The following is a 17,353-nucleotide window of genomic DNA, read 5'->3' as shown; positions in this document are numbered from 1 at the left end:
TCCTTTCACAAAAAATGTTTTGAACGCTTTAAAATCGAAGGTCCATGGCCGATCAACCTGTCCTTCTCCAAAGCCTCCTGGATTCGCCACACATCTCGGTCTTAACTGGGACAGATACCCATCAAACCTCTCCAAGTTTCTAGATACAGACTAGCTTGGAGACTCCTGGGTTGGCAGGTCCACTTGTTTTAGGGAACAATCTGTAGTCTTAAAAAAAGATCTTGGAGTTAAAAGCCAGTTAACGGGAATGCAAGAACATAAGTAAGTTCCAAGTTGGGGAGACCACCTACTAGCCCCCATTCTTAAGCAAAGAGGAAGAAACTGCTTGCTTTATCACTTCCTTAATAAGTGGCCCAGTTGAATCCCAATTTAATGCTCTTCCCTGTACCGTTTGTCTCCTTAAGAATAGTTGAAGCTTGTTTACAGTAATTAAAAAGACAAAAGGTCTTTCTTTCTTGAGGTATGGGGCATGGTAAAAGTTCTTTCATAATTTCAATCCTCAATCGCTGGTAACCCTGAGACTAACACCAGAACTTTAGAGTATCCCTGGGGTGATTTCAGGATATTGCCTTTTGGTTAAACTCGACAGTGAAAACCGAGGAGAGTACTGCTCAAGAAGCGATACGAAGATTTTTTTCAACGGTATTTTTCTATCCCTTGACTGTTCTGGGAGAGAACAGATACTTCACTGTTCCCCTCACAGTGAATTCTTGAACTGTCTGAAACACTCAGCTAACAATAAAAAACTCTCAAGAGAAAAAGTTCCTTCCAAAACCCATACATCCATCTGGAAGGTAGGCTGCCTGTGAGAGTTGTTGAAAAAAGAAAAGCAGAGGGGCGGGAGGCGGGGGTGCTGCGCTGCTGCGGAGCTAAGAATGAGGTCAGGGTGGGTCAAGGTCTGCCAGGACCCCCGGCGGAGCCGCTGAGGGAGGAAAAGGGCAGGTCTCCACGGCCTCCAGGTGGGAGCCGCGTGAGTAGGCGGAGGGCCCTGTCTGGGCGTCTCCTCCCCTCGCGGGACGTGCGTCTGGGGATCACTCCGGCCCCGCTCCTCCCCGCCGGCGGGGGGAGACGGGGGACAGGAGGCCGTCCGATGCGGCTATAAAGGGCCCTGGGCTTCCACAGTTCGCCTCGGCTCGCCCGGGCGTCCTCTGGCTCCTCTCTCGCCGCTTTCCTCCTGGCTAAAGCTCCCGCGGCCGCTCCGGCTCCACTCGACCCTCTCGGGTCTCGGCTACTCGGGCTGCGGCGGAAGATGGCGGCTCCGGCAGGTCCCCCGGCTGAGGCGCCTGGGACCGAATGCTCTGAGGAGGCGCTAGCTGCCGCTCTGGCGGACGTGCCCGAACTAGCCCGCCTTCTAGAGACAGACCCGTACCTGAAGCCCTACGCTCCGGACTTCCAGCGCAGGTACCGCCCCCGAACTTGGAGCTCTCCCCCATCCCCCCATGGTCCCCCCCCCCCCCCCCGCCACGCCTCTGAACCAGGAAGCCTGTCTTCTGGGCTCCCGTGCGGGCCCCGCCCCTCGTCGGCTCCACCCCCGCCGGCCCCGCCCCACACCTTGGTGGGTTGCAGCTTCTGAGAGTGGGCGACGGGTTGAGTCCAGTAATTGGGTTCAGCAGCTTCCGGAGTTGTGGGTTGACAACTCTTACCGCCGGCCTAGAAGCAGAAGCGCTGAATAGACTTTACTCATCCCTGTCTCTTCCTTTCGAATTGGCGATTTTGCGCTGCTGGGTGTGTGCTTTGGCTGCCAGCCCGCACGTTTAATTAAACGTGGCACCGCAGGTTTAACGATTCTTCAGTGCAACAGGGTGGTCCTGTGAATTAGCGTGTAAACAACACCCGGCCTGTGTAACTGCGCTTTAAAAACTTTCTCGTTTATTTAATAGCCAATATTGTGACTTTACATCCAATAGGATTCTTTCAGGCAGCTTCCCCACTCCCCCCACCCCGCCCCGTTGTTAATATTGCTCCTCTTGGAGAAGATTAAATGTATCTTGGTCATCTTGGTCCCCGCCTTTTTTTTAACCCTCTTAATCCGTGTTTGGCATTGTCATCCTGAAGATGGAGAACGTCAAGGAAAGCCAAACTTCTAGATGCCGATTTAGTATACTTTTAGCTTATCTCCTCTTATTTTAAAGTTGGTAAGATAATAATTCCAGTAGTCGGCTCAACTTAAAAGGTCTAATTTTTAAGACTAAAATAGTTGTTATAGTAGTTATATTTGTGAGATAAGCACATTGTGATTTAATGGTTTCTGCCCTTTTAGCAGAGGCACTTCAAAACTACCATGGCAACAGAGTATACCTAGTCATATTTTCAAGTAGAATACTTACTTAATAGTAGTTGGTAGCAAGAAGCAGCACTGAGGGTAATGAAACACAATTGATTGGTGTTTGGAAAAGAAAGTCTTAGGTTGATGACCTGGCACTGTCACTTATTCAGCAACTCAGGGTCCCTTAGGGTAAGACGGTAAGGAGTCTGCCTGCAATGTGGGAGACCCAGGATCCATCCCTGGGTTGGGAAGATCCCCTGGAGCAGGAAATGGCAACCAGCTCCAGTATTCTTGCTTGGAAAAGCCCATTGATGAAGGAGCCTGGCAGTCTACAGTCCGTGAGATCAAAAGAATCGGACAGGACAGAGCAATTTCACTTTCTTAGGAACAAAAAGTAAGGGACACAGAGTTGAATACAACACTTTATTCCAGAGCTTGTATAGCCTAATGCATGGGTGCCTGCTAAATCGCTTCAGTAGTGTCTGACTCTGTGCGACCCTGTGGACTGTAGCCTGCCACACTTCTCTGTCCATGGAACTCTCCAGGTAACAATACTGGAGTGGGTTGCCTTGCCCTCCTCCAGGGGATATTCCTGACCCAGTGATGGAACCCATGTGTCCTATGTCTCCTTCATTAGCAGGCGGGCTCTTTAACACTAGCGCCACCTGGGAAGGCCCTAATGCCGTGAGACTCAAAGGAGTCACCTTGAGTTGTTGCTCAGTTAATCAGATGTTGGGCCTTTATATAAGCCATTTGGGGAACAACTTTGTGAATTGCCTTCAGTTTTTGCAGTAGTGCTTTCAGAGAAATCGAGTATGTAATTATCATTGTTTAAGATTAGATATGATTTAGAAATAGTCAAAAAAATTTAGAGCAAAAGATGATGGTCAGATTTTTTTGATGTTCTTATTAATAGCGACACTAATTTTCTTAAATGCTTTGTAAAATGACACATAAGACATTTCTAAAAGAAGAGGTATGGAAATGTTTTGTCTATGTTTCTTTCTCTCTCTGTTTTAAAAAAAAAAAAACAAACTCACACATAGATAAACATTCCTTGGTAAGTGTTTCTTTAATGTTCTTTCACTTCAGCTCCATTGGGATTGAAGCAGTTTTGATCTGCTTTCATGGTTTGTCAGAACTAATGAGAGGGACAAAGGCCAGAATAAAGATGTGGGTGCAGTCCAGTGTTCTTGATGAAAAAGCTGGTCCAATGGGTCCTTGTGCCTCACTTTGACCTGAATTCTACTTCTGGCCTTGGTTCTGAGTAATTGCCATTTTCCAGCACACATGTTCCATTTAGGCATATCAAATAGTAATTTAGTGTTTGGCAGCAGTAACTAACTTTTAGCATTTGAAGAATAAAAGAATTTCTCCTTTATAAAGTTTGGTCCTGGTTACTATTCCTATTCTCTGTTCATTTCTAATCATCCACTCAGGCAGTGTATCTTTGGCCTAACACAAATATACAACCAAACATAGGTGCAAAGTTTGCTTACTAAGCAGTAAAGAAAATTTAGAGTGCAAATAACACCAGTATAACAATGATGGTGGAGGCAGTTTCTCACTGATGGACTGTCTTATTCTTCCCCAATGGCCATGTCTTCATTAGAAAGTCCTCAACATACATTTGTTCTTGCTTACCTTTTCTGTAACTATAAGAATTTTGAATCAAGTGTGATGATTAGTGAATTACTCTGTGCCATAAAATAAAAATTAGACATTATTTTCGGTGATAGGCTGTATGATGTCTCATTGATTACCTTCTAAGATAGGATTTTCCTTTTGGCTTTCTGCATTTTTTTTTTTTTCCTGTTATTTATATGGCTGTTAGTTGCTGTATTGTAATTCAAACATCTTAGTGCTTTAAAACAACGTTTAATTGTTCCTGTGTTACATGCCAGCATGAGTCAGGTTCTCCTCATGGCAGTCATTTAAGGATCTAGGCTGATGAAGCCTTCATTTTGAAACATGTTTCTACAGTGTCAGTGGCAAGGAACAGAGAACATGTTGAACTATGCACTGTTTTCTTACAGCTTTTCCCTAGCACTCAGCTACTTCGGCTGATTCATATATTGGCCAGTGTAAGTCAAATGTGGCTTCTCATCCGTGTGGGTGGAACAGAAAACACATTTATGAACAGCCAGATGAACAACCTAGTTGCAGTAATACTTGTCTATATCCTCTGTTTAAGTTTAGATAGTAACTTTTATATATATTATAGTATTGAATCCTTAGAACAGAACTACAAGGCAGGAAGAGTGGGTGCGTTTTTGTCTTTCTTGTTTTACACATGAAGAACCTGAGATCTGGCCCAGTGATGAGTTGTTCTCATGACTCGCTATAGCTGGAATTAATCTTTCTTTACTAAAACTGTTTCAACAAGTTCATAAAAAAGACTTCTTGGTAATTTAGCACATATTTCTTTATCTCTAGTATTGGACATTTTGGACCACTTATTAGATCCTTGAAGCCATGATACTATAGCTTTTGCTTTTCTATTATCTCTAGTGGTTTCTCCTTAGCCTCTTTCAGATTATTAATATAAGAGATTCTCAGGGCTCTTTGTTTTGTTCCTTTATGTATTTCTATTTTATGATGCATACTTTCCCTAGGCATTCTCATCCATCCCAAGAATTCCATCTGTGTACAGAGGCTGCCCATATCTGTTTTCACCCTAAATCTCCCCTGGTCTTAGTCTTCTGGTCTTACTCTCAGTATCTGCATTTTGATGTACTGTAAGTGTAATACTCAGTGTGTATAAAACTGAACTTAGGGTTTTTCATCCCAAGCCTGATTATCCGTTTATACCCTATCTCCATGTGTGGTATTAATTAGTCCTCTCCCCTTTTCCTTTTTGTCTCCAAGTCTAATCAACAGTAGCTCCTAGTTACTTTCAAGTATATGTGGCACTGTATTCCTACTGCTATCCTCATACTCAAGTTGCTAGTATCTCTAACCTGGTTTATAAAAACAGCTCACAGTTGTTCTCTCTTTTGGAATCTTCTCAACAGTTCCATGGCTCTTACAGTGTAGTGTGGTCTCTTTCTCATGACCTAGAAGACTATTATCTGGTCTCTGCTGACTTCTTTAGCATCCATGTACCCTCCTTCTCACTCTGTACCATCTAATCAGAATGGGGCTCAGTGTAAAGAGGCAGCTGGGATGTCTGCAAACTATTCTATAAGGGGCACCAAAATATCACTAGAACAACTTGAATAGATCATTACCAAATGTCCAAAGAATATCACTTTGAAGTTCCGGAACTTTGTTCTGTCCTGGACACGAGACCATGTTTTGGTCTAGCCGTGGGTCTGGCTATGGCTCTAGTAGTTTATTTCTTCTGCTTGCGCATACTTTGCTTCTGTCTTGTTAGTGCCTGGACATGCTTGACGACACAGGCTAGAGGTGAATTACACGCCTCTCCTGACCTCTTCTCATCCTCAAACCTTCTTCCCACCTCTTACCTACCACCTTGGAAACCTGCATTGTAAGGATGATCATCCGCTGTAATCCAGTTGTGTTTTTGCTCTTTTGTGTCTCCCACTACATTATTTGCTCCTATGGGTGGGTACGTTGTCCGTATTCTTGACTCGCTGTTATATCCTCAGACTGTAAAAATGGCCTGTAGGAAACAGTATAGTATTTGAATGAACGAATGAATGTCTTCTGCATTTGTTTTTCTCTTTTCTACACCAGTAAGTCTCAGGTCAGCTCACTTTAAGCTAGAAAGGTTAGCTAGGATGGATGGACAGAAAAGAAGAGGTAGTTACCAGGAGTTATGTGTCTAGAGTAAAGGAATGTATGTTCAAGTAAAAAGCTAAAAATAACCAGAGAAAATAAAGAAACTTGTTATTAATTAGATATTTCCATACTCCACAGAGACTATGGGTTTAATCACTGAAGGAATATTCAGTTTAAAGAGAGCCTCAGGTCAAATTGCATGCTCAAGAATGGGAAGAGGTTTTTGTGAGCCCAACTGTGTTAAGTATCACAATTACAGTGAACATCCCTATTTTGTTAAAAATGAAAATAACTTTTATACTGGTGTCTAATCAGAATTAGAATGTAGATTAGAGTTTGTATATCAGCAGCCACACCAAAAATTGATTCTCACAGTGCAGGAATTTTATATTGTAGCTGAATGGTGCACTTTTCTCTCGGTGTCTAGCCAAGTTGTGGATGTCCATATTCTAGAAGGTAAAAAAGAATCAAAAAATTACCAGTTGTACCTGGCCTGCTCTTCTGTACTGATAGATTCCTTTGTTCTTTGCAGGAAGATCTGTACCAACTCCAGAGTCACTCCGGAATTCTTTATAGTGATAGGGCAAGAGGCTCTGACCTCTTCTCATTTTCAAAGTGCCTTAAAATGACCCCATGGAGCATTTGGCCTAGTTTAGGCTCTAAACTAAAGCCTGCTGCACCATCTCTTGAGAAACGACTCAGTGATAACATGTCAGAGGATTCAGTTCAGCTCCCACCAGGCTGACCCCAGTTAATCATTGAGATAATAACACAGACCCTGTGAAATGTGTTATTGTTTTAGATTGATAAGCATATCATGCTGCTTGTATTTTAAAAGCATGTGCTCCACTTGAATTATGCATATAGAGATATTAAAGGAAAACATGAGTGTTTTCATTGGAGAGAACTGCTGCTATCAGGTGGCTTTCATTCTAAAGTGACTTTATTATTTCACTGAAGAGTAGATTCTCTTTTTGTATTGATGTCCACTTATCAGTAGAGGCTCACTACTGTTTTGAGTCCAGGTTTTTTTGATCTTAAATCCAAAATCAACCCTATTCTGTTTTGTGTTTAGGGTAACAGGAGCCCAGTATATCGAAAGAAGGCAACAATCCACATTAGACATATGTTATACAATTTACATTCACTAATTTATTGTGCAATTGGCATTGTTATAGTGACTATCCTAATGTAGTGATTTCTATTGTTTAAAAGATCATAATAACTTAGATACTAAATTTAGTTTCTTCACATGGAATATGGAAAAAAAATGAACATATGGCAGAGTGTCCATGTTGCAAAGTGCAAGAGCAAAATGAAGTTGGAATTTTAGCTGTCATGAATGCTAAATAGCTTCAAACTCAAGGGCAAATTAGTAAACCTCTGTGAACCTTAGTTTCTCTCTCAGAAAAATATGAATTGCTCCCACCTCATAGGGGTGTCTTGAGGACGAGGAACATATGTAAAGATAAGCTTCTTTAATTCTATGTCCTGAAATTAACCATCAGATGAAAAACCTGACCAGAAATTCCCCACAGCTCTTTGCTGCTTAACAGCATCTTTACCTTAAGCCTTCTCTTTACCATCAGTGCAATAGTGTGAATGAGGTGAGGAGGTGGTAGTTTTAATCATCATCTAATGGAGAAAGAAAAGAGTATGTTTAAACTTTGATCCCTAACTTGGAGACAAAGTCATAAAGCAATTGCCAGTTTACTACAAGCTGAAGGCAAGATGAGTGCTAGGATATAATGAGCACAAAGCTCCCTTTATTGAGTGAGGTAAATGCTTGACTGTAGAAACCTAAAGTCACTCTTCTCTTGATCTTTCTTTTCTGTTTTTTGTCTTCTTTCATGTGACTGCTCAGTGTTCATATTCTTGGGCATCAGTCAGCTGCAGGGAATTTCTTCCTCCTGAACTCTGGACGCTTGGAGGAATGGTCATACCGAGTTTACTAATAGCAGAAACAACTTTGAAAATAAGTAGGAAAATATATATAATAGCAGCTTAAAATTCTGCAAATAAGAGAATAATCTAGTGGAGTCTGAACTTATAATCTATTAATAAGAAAAAATTTAAATCCCATGTCTTAGCTTGTCTATCTTATCCTCTTTTTTTTAATCTGATGATTTCAGTTATTTTCAGTATGTTTGAATTTGTGGTATGATACATAAAACAAAGGAATAAAATATTCATGTGTGTTTTAGTAGATCCATTGAGGAATAAATTGTCATTAGATGGTTTCTGGGTATATCCTCTAGGTGATAATCCAAAATGTGATAATCAGAAACCAAGTCTGCATATATAGTTCTTATATATGTAACCTTGAAGTTTTCCAAATATTTAGCAAGTGAGAAATATTTTTTTTACTAATAAGATCATATGTTACTCAATATCATCAATGTAATTTATTTTTATTTTCATAAATGATAAGCAACTAGTCACAGGTAGTATTTCATTATGAATAACTGCATAATACAAGTACATTCCCTATTACTGAATGTGATCAAGTCAGTTATGTATTTAGGTATATGTAACATAAATCAAACATGCCCTCAAAGAACAGAAAATCCTACAAACTGTGACTTATGGACATAGAGGTTTATATTTCTCAGAAAGAAAGTGAAGGTAAGTGATTTGGTTCTGAGCAATGATTTGTCATTTATCTTTCAGCTCTACTATCTTTAGCATATGGTTTTTATTTTTACTCTTAGAAGATGGCTGGGCATATGTTGAGACCATACCTATCTTCCTAGCAGGAATACAAACCAACTCACTATGTCCATTTTAGCCAAGGATGTGTTAGTTTACCTGTAAACTCCATCTCATTCCTTGAGTTTGCAACTTATTAACTAGAGCTGTCCCATGTCATGGCCATCCTTAGCTGAACGTGAGCCTGCATAATCAATGGGCTTTCCATTGCACACATATTCTCCTGAGAAATGCCTTTGACCTCATCTATCACAACTTCCCTCAGCTCTTTCCTTTGCTCTAGTGAGGAGACCATATCTGGCTAAACAGGAAATGTCCCAGTGAGATCGTGCTATAGTTCCCCCATATCATGTCTGTGTACAGATCTTTCTGAGCAGAATCCAGGCATTTCCGCTTTGGAGAGAAGTCTATAGCCAAATTCCTCAGAATCACCAGCCTCTGGGGCTTGGCTTTCACTTTGCTCTACCCTATCTGTATTTTTCCAAATTCTTCTCCTGGAACATGTACAGACCTTTGTGCTTGCCTTAGTCTGAGATGAACCTATTTGTTTCACCTCTGTCACCTGGTGCAGTGATTTGGGGAGCACCGCTGTCTTCTCTCTTAAATTTCGTAGGTATTTTACTCTTAAAAATATGAGGATGTTTTGAGAGGAAATGAGTTTGTCAATTACTAATAATTTTTCCAAGTTCTCCTGGGCTCACTCAAAAATGATCTGCTTTATTTTTAAGTTATTTGAAGAATATTGTATTTGTGGACCTAAAAGGAAGAAAAGAACTATAAAGATGATAAGTTAGTTAATGCTCAGTCTTCAAACTATGAATTGTCTTTTGTTACCTAACTACATACAAGTTTATGGGCTTTCACACTATTCTTCTAAAAGCTTAAGATGCATATGCTTTGTTTTTCAGAACATACCTGATACAGACTTGATATATACATATAGGTTTTATCATCATCGGCATGTTCAGTGTTTCCTCTTTGACAATAATGAGCAATTTGTGGAAAATGGGGTTCTCCTTTTTTGTCTTAGACAGTAAAGACAGCATAATGATTCCTCTTTGATAACAGAATAGATCAGTAATGTGTGTGGGGTCATATTAGTTTTTTTTCTAAGAGCTTATAGGTCTGTTACCCATGATCATTTTATACTGCTATTTGGAGGTCAGGAGTAACTAATGTGTGAGTTACCATTGCTTTTTCATTGTTTTACAGTCTTTTCTCAAGAGGATTGGTGATCTTTCCAGGATTCTAGAGATTCACAACCAATTTCATGTTTGTCATTTCCAAGCTTTTTTCCTTCTCTAGTTCTTATTTTTCAGCATTAATAACCCTTGATATTTTTGTTTGCTTATTTGTGCTTTTGTTTACATGTATGACCATTTCAGTTGGCAGTGCTCTTTTAGTTGTGTAAATTGTGCTTGCTAGTGATAGGAGTGGGTGAAGTGAATGAGTCCCTTTTTGCTTCACTTCCCTAAAATGCCCTTATTGAAAACTGTGTGCTGTCCATGTAGTATTAAGGAAACCTCTACTCAGAACTGCAACACATAAGCAGGAAATAAGAGAAATAAGAATGCTATCAAAACTGAAGTTGGTTATAGTAGGTTTAAGGTAACTTTAGAGTTAGAGGACAGTAAAAAATACAGTGTGAATTGTGTTAGACTGGATTTAAAAATTATGTCAAAATAATTATAGACCACAGGAAATTGCAAAAATTGTACAGAGCAGGTTCCTGTCCTAATAGCCAAGCTTGCCCCAGTGGTAATATGTTGCTTAACTGTATTGCAGTTTCAAAACCAGGAAATTGATGTTGATACAATCTGCAGACCTTATTTAGTTTTCAACAGTCTTTACATATACTTCTGTGCAGTTTTATCACAAGTATACATTCATATAACTGGCACTACAATGAAGATACAGAACCATCCATCACCACAAAGGAGCTCTACATTCATTTATAGTTAAACTACTCCCACTCCCTCCATCCCTAAACTCTGGCAATTACTAATCTGTTTTATATCTCTCTAATATTTTTCATTTTTTGAATGTTATATGAATTAAATCATAGAATACATGATCTTTGAAACTGACTTTTTTTTCACTCAGAATATGCCTTTGACATCCATTCAAATTGCATATATCAGTAGTTTGTTTCTTTTTGTCACTGAATAGTATTCAGTTGAATGGGTTTACCACAGTTAATCCATTTACCTGTTGAAGGACATTAGGATTATTTCCAGTTTTTGGCCATTAAAAATATTGCAGTAAAGCTGAGATATATATATATTATATTTGGATGTTATTTCTTTGGGAGAACTATGTAGGAGTATAATTGTTGGGTCCTTTGGCAAATGGAGAAGGAAATGGCAACCCACTCCAGTATTCTTGCCTGGAGAATTCCATGGATAGAGGAGCCTGACAGTTCTTCTATAGTCCATGGAGTCACGTAGAGTTGGATATAACCTAGCAACTGAACAACAACAATAGAAAATGTGGGTTTATGTTTGTATGAAATTGCCCAACTATTTGTCATGGTATCTGTATCATTTTGTATTCCCACCAGAACTGTATGAGGGAACTAGTTCGTTGCATCCTTCCCAGCATTTGGTAATAACACTTTTAAAAATATTAGGTTTTATATTATGTTTGTAGTGATAGGCCAGTGTAGTTTTAATTTGCATTTTTCTAATAGTTGATTATGTTGAAAGTCTTTTAAAGTGTTATTTGCCATTTGTGTATCCTTTTTGGTGAAATGTCTCTTTCCATCTTTAGTCCATTTTCTAACTGGATTGGTCTTTCTTTTTTTTTAACCTTTGAATTTTGGAACTTCTTTACACATTCTAGATACAATTCCACTGTCAGATACTTGTTTTGGAGGTATTTTATCCTAGACTGTAACTTTGCCTTTTCATCTTAACAGTGTCTTTCACAGATAAAAGTTTACAATTTTGATGAAACCTGTTTATTGATTTTGTTTTGTTGTGTGGGTTGTGCTTGTGTTGTCACCTGTAAGATTTCTTTGTCTAGCTCTAGGATCTGAAGATTTCCTCTGATGTTTTCTGTTAGAAGTTTTATTGTTTTACATTTTACATTTGATCCATTTTGAGTTTAATTTTTGCTTAAGGTTTGAAGGGATTTTTTAAAAAATTCCTTTTTAAGGAATCACTTTCATCTTTAAACTCTGACAGACATATTGGGGAGCCACCTGATCAAAAAAAATTAGCCTTTAGTTAGGTCTCACTGAAATATATAAATGATGACAATTTTTATGTATACTCTAGATTATTAAAAGCAGTGGGAACTAATTAACCTGTCAGTTTTCTTATTTCTAAGATCTTGTTTTAACTTTTGGTTATTATCATATGGCAGCCCCTCAAACTTTAGGAAGCAGGAGAAAAATAATTCGTGAAAGATAATAATAATTTATCCTCAAGTAGTTACTTGAGAATTTTTATAGTTTTTAATTTGCATATTTTTTGTCATTTTATAGCATTATCCTATTGATTTATATTGCAAACACATGTAGATATTACTCTATACAGATAGGATTTGTAATCTTTAATTTCCAAAGTTTTTCTTATTTCTTGTCTTCTACTTAGAACCTACTCATTTATCAGTATCATATATTTTTCAGTTCTGTATTATTAAAAATATTGCTTTGAAAAATATTTTATTCATTCAATGTGTCTGTTTACTTGACTTCAATCACAGGTAAATTTCCAAAATTTTATGTTATACTCTTATTTCTAGAAATGGATTTGTTAAATCTTAACAAAGGTAATGCTAATATTAATATTTCCCAAGATTAGTTGCTTTTTATCTGACTGAAATTAGCCTTTGGTTTTATTTCAGTCCTAATATTTATGTTGATATTTATCAGGATTCATTGTGCTATTAATAATCAGAAATCTGAGCATGTCAATTTCCAAACAAATTGGTTACATGTTATGAGATGAAACATAACATCTTGTTTGTTAGTACATTTATTTTACAAAATTTTTGAATAAGATAGCTAAAAATTTACCCACTTTAACAGAAAAGTAAAGTGGAACTTCTGAGAATTTGTACATTCTATAGTGATTACTAGCTACGATGGGTCTGAGGCACTAAACATCCAAAAGAGATTTATGAAAACTCTGTTGATAGATAATAAATAGACATCATCATTGTCATGATAATTTTTATTACAGTGCATTTAAACATCATTTTATGAGCCTGAGGTTCTGCATTTTTAAGAAGCTTCCAGTTGATGGTTTTGAACTGTGGTATTGGAGAAGACTCTTGAGTCCCTTGGACTGCAAGGAGATCAGTCAGTAACTCCTAAAGGAAATCGGTCTTGAATATTAATTGGAAAGACTGATACTGAAGCTCCTATACTTTGGCCACCTGATGCAGAAAACTGACTCATTAGAAAAGACCCTGTTTGCTGGGAAAGATTGAAGGCAAGAGAAGAAGGGGATGACAGAGGATGAGCATCACTGACTCGATGGATATGAGTTTTGAGCAAGTTCCAGGAGTTGGCGATGGACAGGGAAGCCTGGTGTGCTGCAGTTCATGGGGTCACAAAGAGTCGGACATGACTGAGTGACTAAACTGAACAGATGGTGCTGATGCTGCTGTTAATCAGATGGTATTTTGAGGAGCAGTGCAAGGTGTGGTCCCATCTTTAGTTCAAAAATGAGTTTTGTCATGGGCCAAATTAATTTTAAGCAAATATTCTAGGTTTTTGAAAATAATTAATCCATATATACTAGTATTGGGCTTCCCAGGTGGCGCTAGTGGTAAAGAACCCACCTACCAATGCGGGAGACTTAAGAGACATGCGTTCCATTCCTGGGTTGGGAGGATCCCCTGGAGGAGGGCATGGCAACCCACTCCAGTATTCTTGCCTAGAGAATCCCATGGACAGAGGAGCCTGGAGGGCTGCAGTCCATAGGGTCGCACAAAGTTGGACAAGACTGAATTGACTTTAGCACGCACTCATGCATACTAGTATTGTTAATCAGATTTTTATTTCAATGGTTATAATGATTTTCTAACTTATTTTCAGGAAAAGTGATTTTATTTTAGTATCAAAGTTACTTTTCTTACATCTTACCATGAATTTCACACTGTATAGGGGTCTCTAGGATAAGATAGATATGGTGATCACATAAAGAAAATTATTCTCCACATATATTTTTCCAGGGTATACATGGATATATGAGTTATAGGCTTGTCGGCTTAATTTTCTATTTAACAAACCAATTTTTGCTATCGTCTGTGTCCCAGCCATTTTTCTATATGATAGTGGAGCAAATAAAAGATACACTTCCTACTTGATGAGGGGCTTCCCTGGTGGCTCAGATGTAAAGTATCCATGTGCAGTGGAGGGGCTGTGGCAGAAGACACAGTTTCGATCCCTGGATAGGGAGGATCCCCTGGAGGAGGAAATCACAACCCGCTCCAGTATTCTTGCTTGGAGAATCCCCATGGACAGAGGGGCCTGGCAGGCTACAGTCCATGGGGTTGCAGAGTTGGACATGACTAAGCACACACCTCATCATACTTGATGGGAGCCTTAATTGAAGAGATTATAAGTAAACACAATTATAGAAGATATTTGTGCATAATATGCATTGTAAGACAAAACCATGTCCTGTTCTGTTAAGAAAGGAGAATACATAGCACAAAGGAGTTCATTTGAATTACCTTAAGTACCTGAAATTATTTCTTTATAAAGAGAGGACTTAGTCTTCAATGTGGACAAAGTCTAAGGGACTCGTTTTTTGGAAAGAGTCAAAGGATATGATAGTTAAGATATTAAATTAAAACTACAGTTGGTCCTCAGAGTCTGCAGGTTCCACATCTGAGGATTCAACCAACCATGATTCAAAATATTTGGAATAAAAAAATTCCAGAAAGTTCCAAAAAGTGAAACTTGGAACTTGCTTTGTGCTGGTAATTATTTACATAGCATTTACATTGTGTTTACAACTATTTACATATTTATGTTGTATTAGGTATTGTAAGTAATCTAGAAATGGCTTAAAATGTGTAGGAGGATGTGTATAGGTTGTATGCAAATACTACATGCTACACCATTTTATATAAAGGACTTGAGCATCTGTGGATTTAGGTATCTGTAGGGAGTAGGGGAAATTGGTCCTGGAACCACTCCTGTGTGGATACTGAAGGATGACTGCATAATGAATTATAATTTGACTTCACACATTTTTGTTGCTTTTAAGTGGAAGTTTATTTGCAAAAATGGTTCAGTTGCAGAATGTGCTTGTGTAAGAATTGCTACATTGTGTAAGAACTGAAGCCTCTAAAATAGTTTATAAATCATATTTGATAACATAACGGTATGTTTCTTTGTAGCAGATAATCCCCTTTTGGAAGGGATGGTGGACTATTTTTAGAGGCAATAAGGCAGTTCCTAAGTAAGTTAAGGACACCTATCCCTGAATAAGTCAGAGGGACATTTTGATGAGTATCACCCAGTCAGGAAGGTTGCACAAATGCAGATGAACACTGAATGACTCTGCCTGACCCCACCATAAGTGTCTCATCTAGATCAGCCCTATCCAATAGAAATATAATATGAACCATACATGTAATTTTAAATTTTCTATTCACCACATTAAAATGGTAAAAAGAAACATATAAATTAATTTTTATAATATATATTATTTAACCCAGTATATTCAAAATATACTGTTTCAGCATTAAAAAATTACTGATGAAATATTTCACATTTGTTTTTCATACTAAGTCTTTGGAATGTGATGTGTTTTTTGCATTTACAGCACATCTCAATTGGGACTAACCATATTTTGAGCACTCAGTAACCACATATGGGTAGTGACTGCCATATTATAGAGTGCAGCCTTAGGTTATATATTTCAAAGAGGAGCTTTTTATGATAAGAGTTGGTATGACCCAAAAGACACTGAAGGGGAAGATTAAGAAGGGAGAAAGATGCGATCAGCCCTGTGTTCATGGTAGCAGAAACAAGTAGACCCGGAGAGATTTTAATTTAGCCTGAGACTCGGAGTCAGAAATTATTGACTGGTAACTTTTTCTTTTTAATACTTGAAAAAAGATAAATGGATGGTGGCCTAAATGTTAACATGGAGATATGCCACGTACTAAACCCTGGGGGTGTTTACGTAGCCATATTTCCCCCAGATTATTTGGCATGCCTTGTCCACCTTGCCCTTTTCATTTAAGTGATTGCTTATTTGTGTTATATTTTCATATGTTAAATGCATTACTTCCGTACCATGACAGACAACACACACACACACGCACACGCACACACACACGTACACACACACACGCGACAGAACAAAAACCTGGGTCAGCCAAGGTAAATGTAGTCTTTCTTGATGAAGTAACTGAGATCAGGTGGCTCCTCTGTGCTCTAATTGTCCTAGACCTTTTGGGATATGCAGCCTCACTTTGACTCAGCCCAAGTAACAGCTGTTCCTAATTTCCTTGTCCTGAGAATCTTGCTTATGTGTGGTGACTCATTATGACTTGCATTATTCCTGAGTTGGTCTCTACTTAGAAGAGAAGAGGGTTGGAAGGATTGGTCCTTGATCACTTTTCAAAGTAATGACAATATTGTGGGTGTTTGTGTGCATGAACACATATATGTTTTGGGTTTTATGCACCTTTCTTCACAGCTTGCTTTAGTTTCCTCTAGATGATAGTTTCTTCAGCCTTCATACTTTTCACTCATTTTGTACCCACTCACTTTGCATACTTAATAGTGACCCTTGTAATAGTAGCTAAAAACATTCCTGTTGATGAGTGTATCTGCCCTCATGAGCGGTCAGATTCTCTCTGTGGAATACTATCTTCCATCTACCTCAGACTTCTGTTTTCCACAGTGTAGCTGCTCAGAACTTGCTGACTCACTGAGCATCCCTGGGATGCTGGCTGTGTGTTTTGAATTTAAGAAGAGAAGAATATGTTGAGGGAACGCATTATTGCCTTTTAGTGTTTTCCATGGAGCTTAGAGTAGAGGTTTGCATGCCAGGGGTGGTTTGCAAATAGATATTGACTGGGGGTCTAGCCCAGCTGGTTCTGTAATATTAGAAATATAGAAATATTTATTGCCATAGTTGTTGGAGGGTCCCTAGAAACGTTTGAAAGTAATTCTTCTATCATGTAGTGGCCTGTGGTGGGCATAACCTTTCTCACATACAGCTTAACCTTTCTCGTGTCTAATACTACTTGTGAAGAAGATTGTAATTGTGCATTGTGCTTTTATCAGGCTGCTGTTCCCAATGCAGTTAGCGTAATTTTTCATTTCCTAACAGTCCTCGGGCAATTCTGTTTAACATGCTTTCTATTTCAGAACACTCTGCTATTTAAAAAACTTCTTTTGCCTCAGGCCCAACATGCTTTTCCAGCCAGGCCACTAATAATTTCTATCCTTGCTGGCTTCATTCACCTTCACTGGTAACATTCTATATAGATTTGCTGGGAATGTCTTTTTTTGTGTGTGTTTACTGCATAGCAAATGCTGAGATAACTGTGCCTTCTATTTGTCGATGTTGCTGTGGCTCACACAATTATTATTTCATTTTTATTACTAAGGGGGCAACATACCTTGTTTTTAATTTTATTTCAGATCTGTTTTAG

The 17,353-nt window shown here is 38.6% G+C and overlaps 1 protein-coding gene across 1 annotated transcript in view; it reads left to right on the top strand.

Moving 5' to 3' along the window:
* Nucleotides 1-1,249: 1,249 nt before the first annotated feature.
* GBE1 (1,4-alpha-glucan branching enzyme 1) overlaps nt 1,250-17,353 on the top strand; it is a 302,051-nt gene continuing 285,947 nt past the window's right edge. Inside the window, exon 1 of the mRNA XM_052636457.1 lies at nt 1,250-1,401. Coding sequence (XP_052492417.1) covers nt 1,250-1,401 — 152 coding nt within the window. The remainder of the gene's footprint in view (nt 1,402-17,353) is intronic.

This window comes from Budorcas taxicolor, chromosome 1 (genome assembly GCF_023091745.1).
Source record: "Budorcas taxicolor isolate Tak-1 chromosome 1, Takin1.1, whole genome shotgun sequence".
NCBI classification, from domain to species: Eukaryota; Metazoa; Chordata; class Mammalia; order Artiodactyla; family Bovidae; genus Budorcas; species Budorcas taxicolor.
Note: the sequence above shows the minus strand (reverse complement) of the source record. Positions and strands in the feature narration are given on the sequence as shown.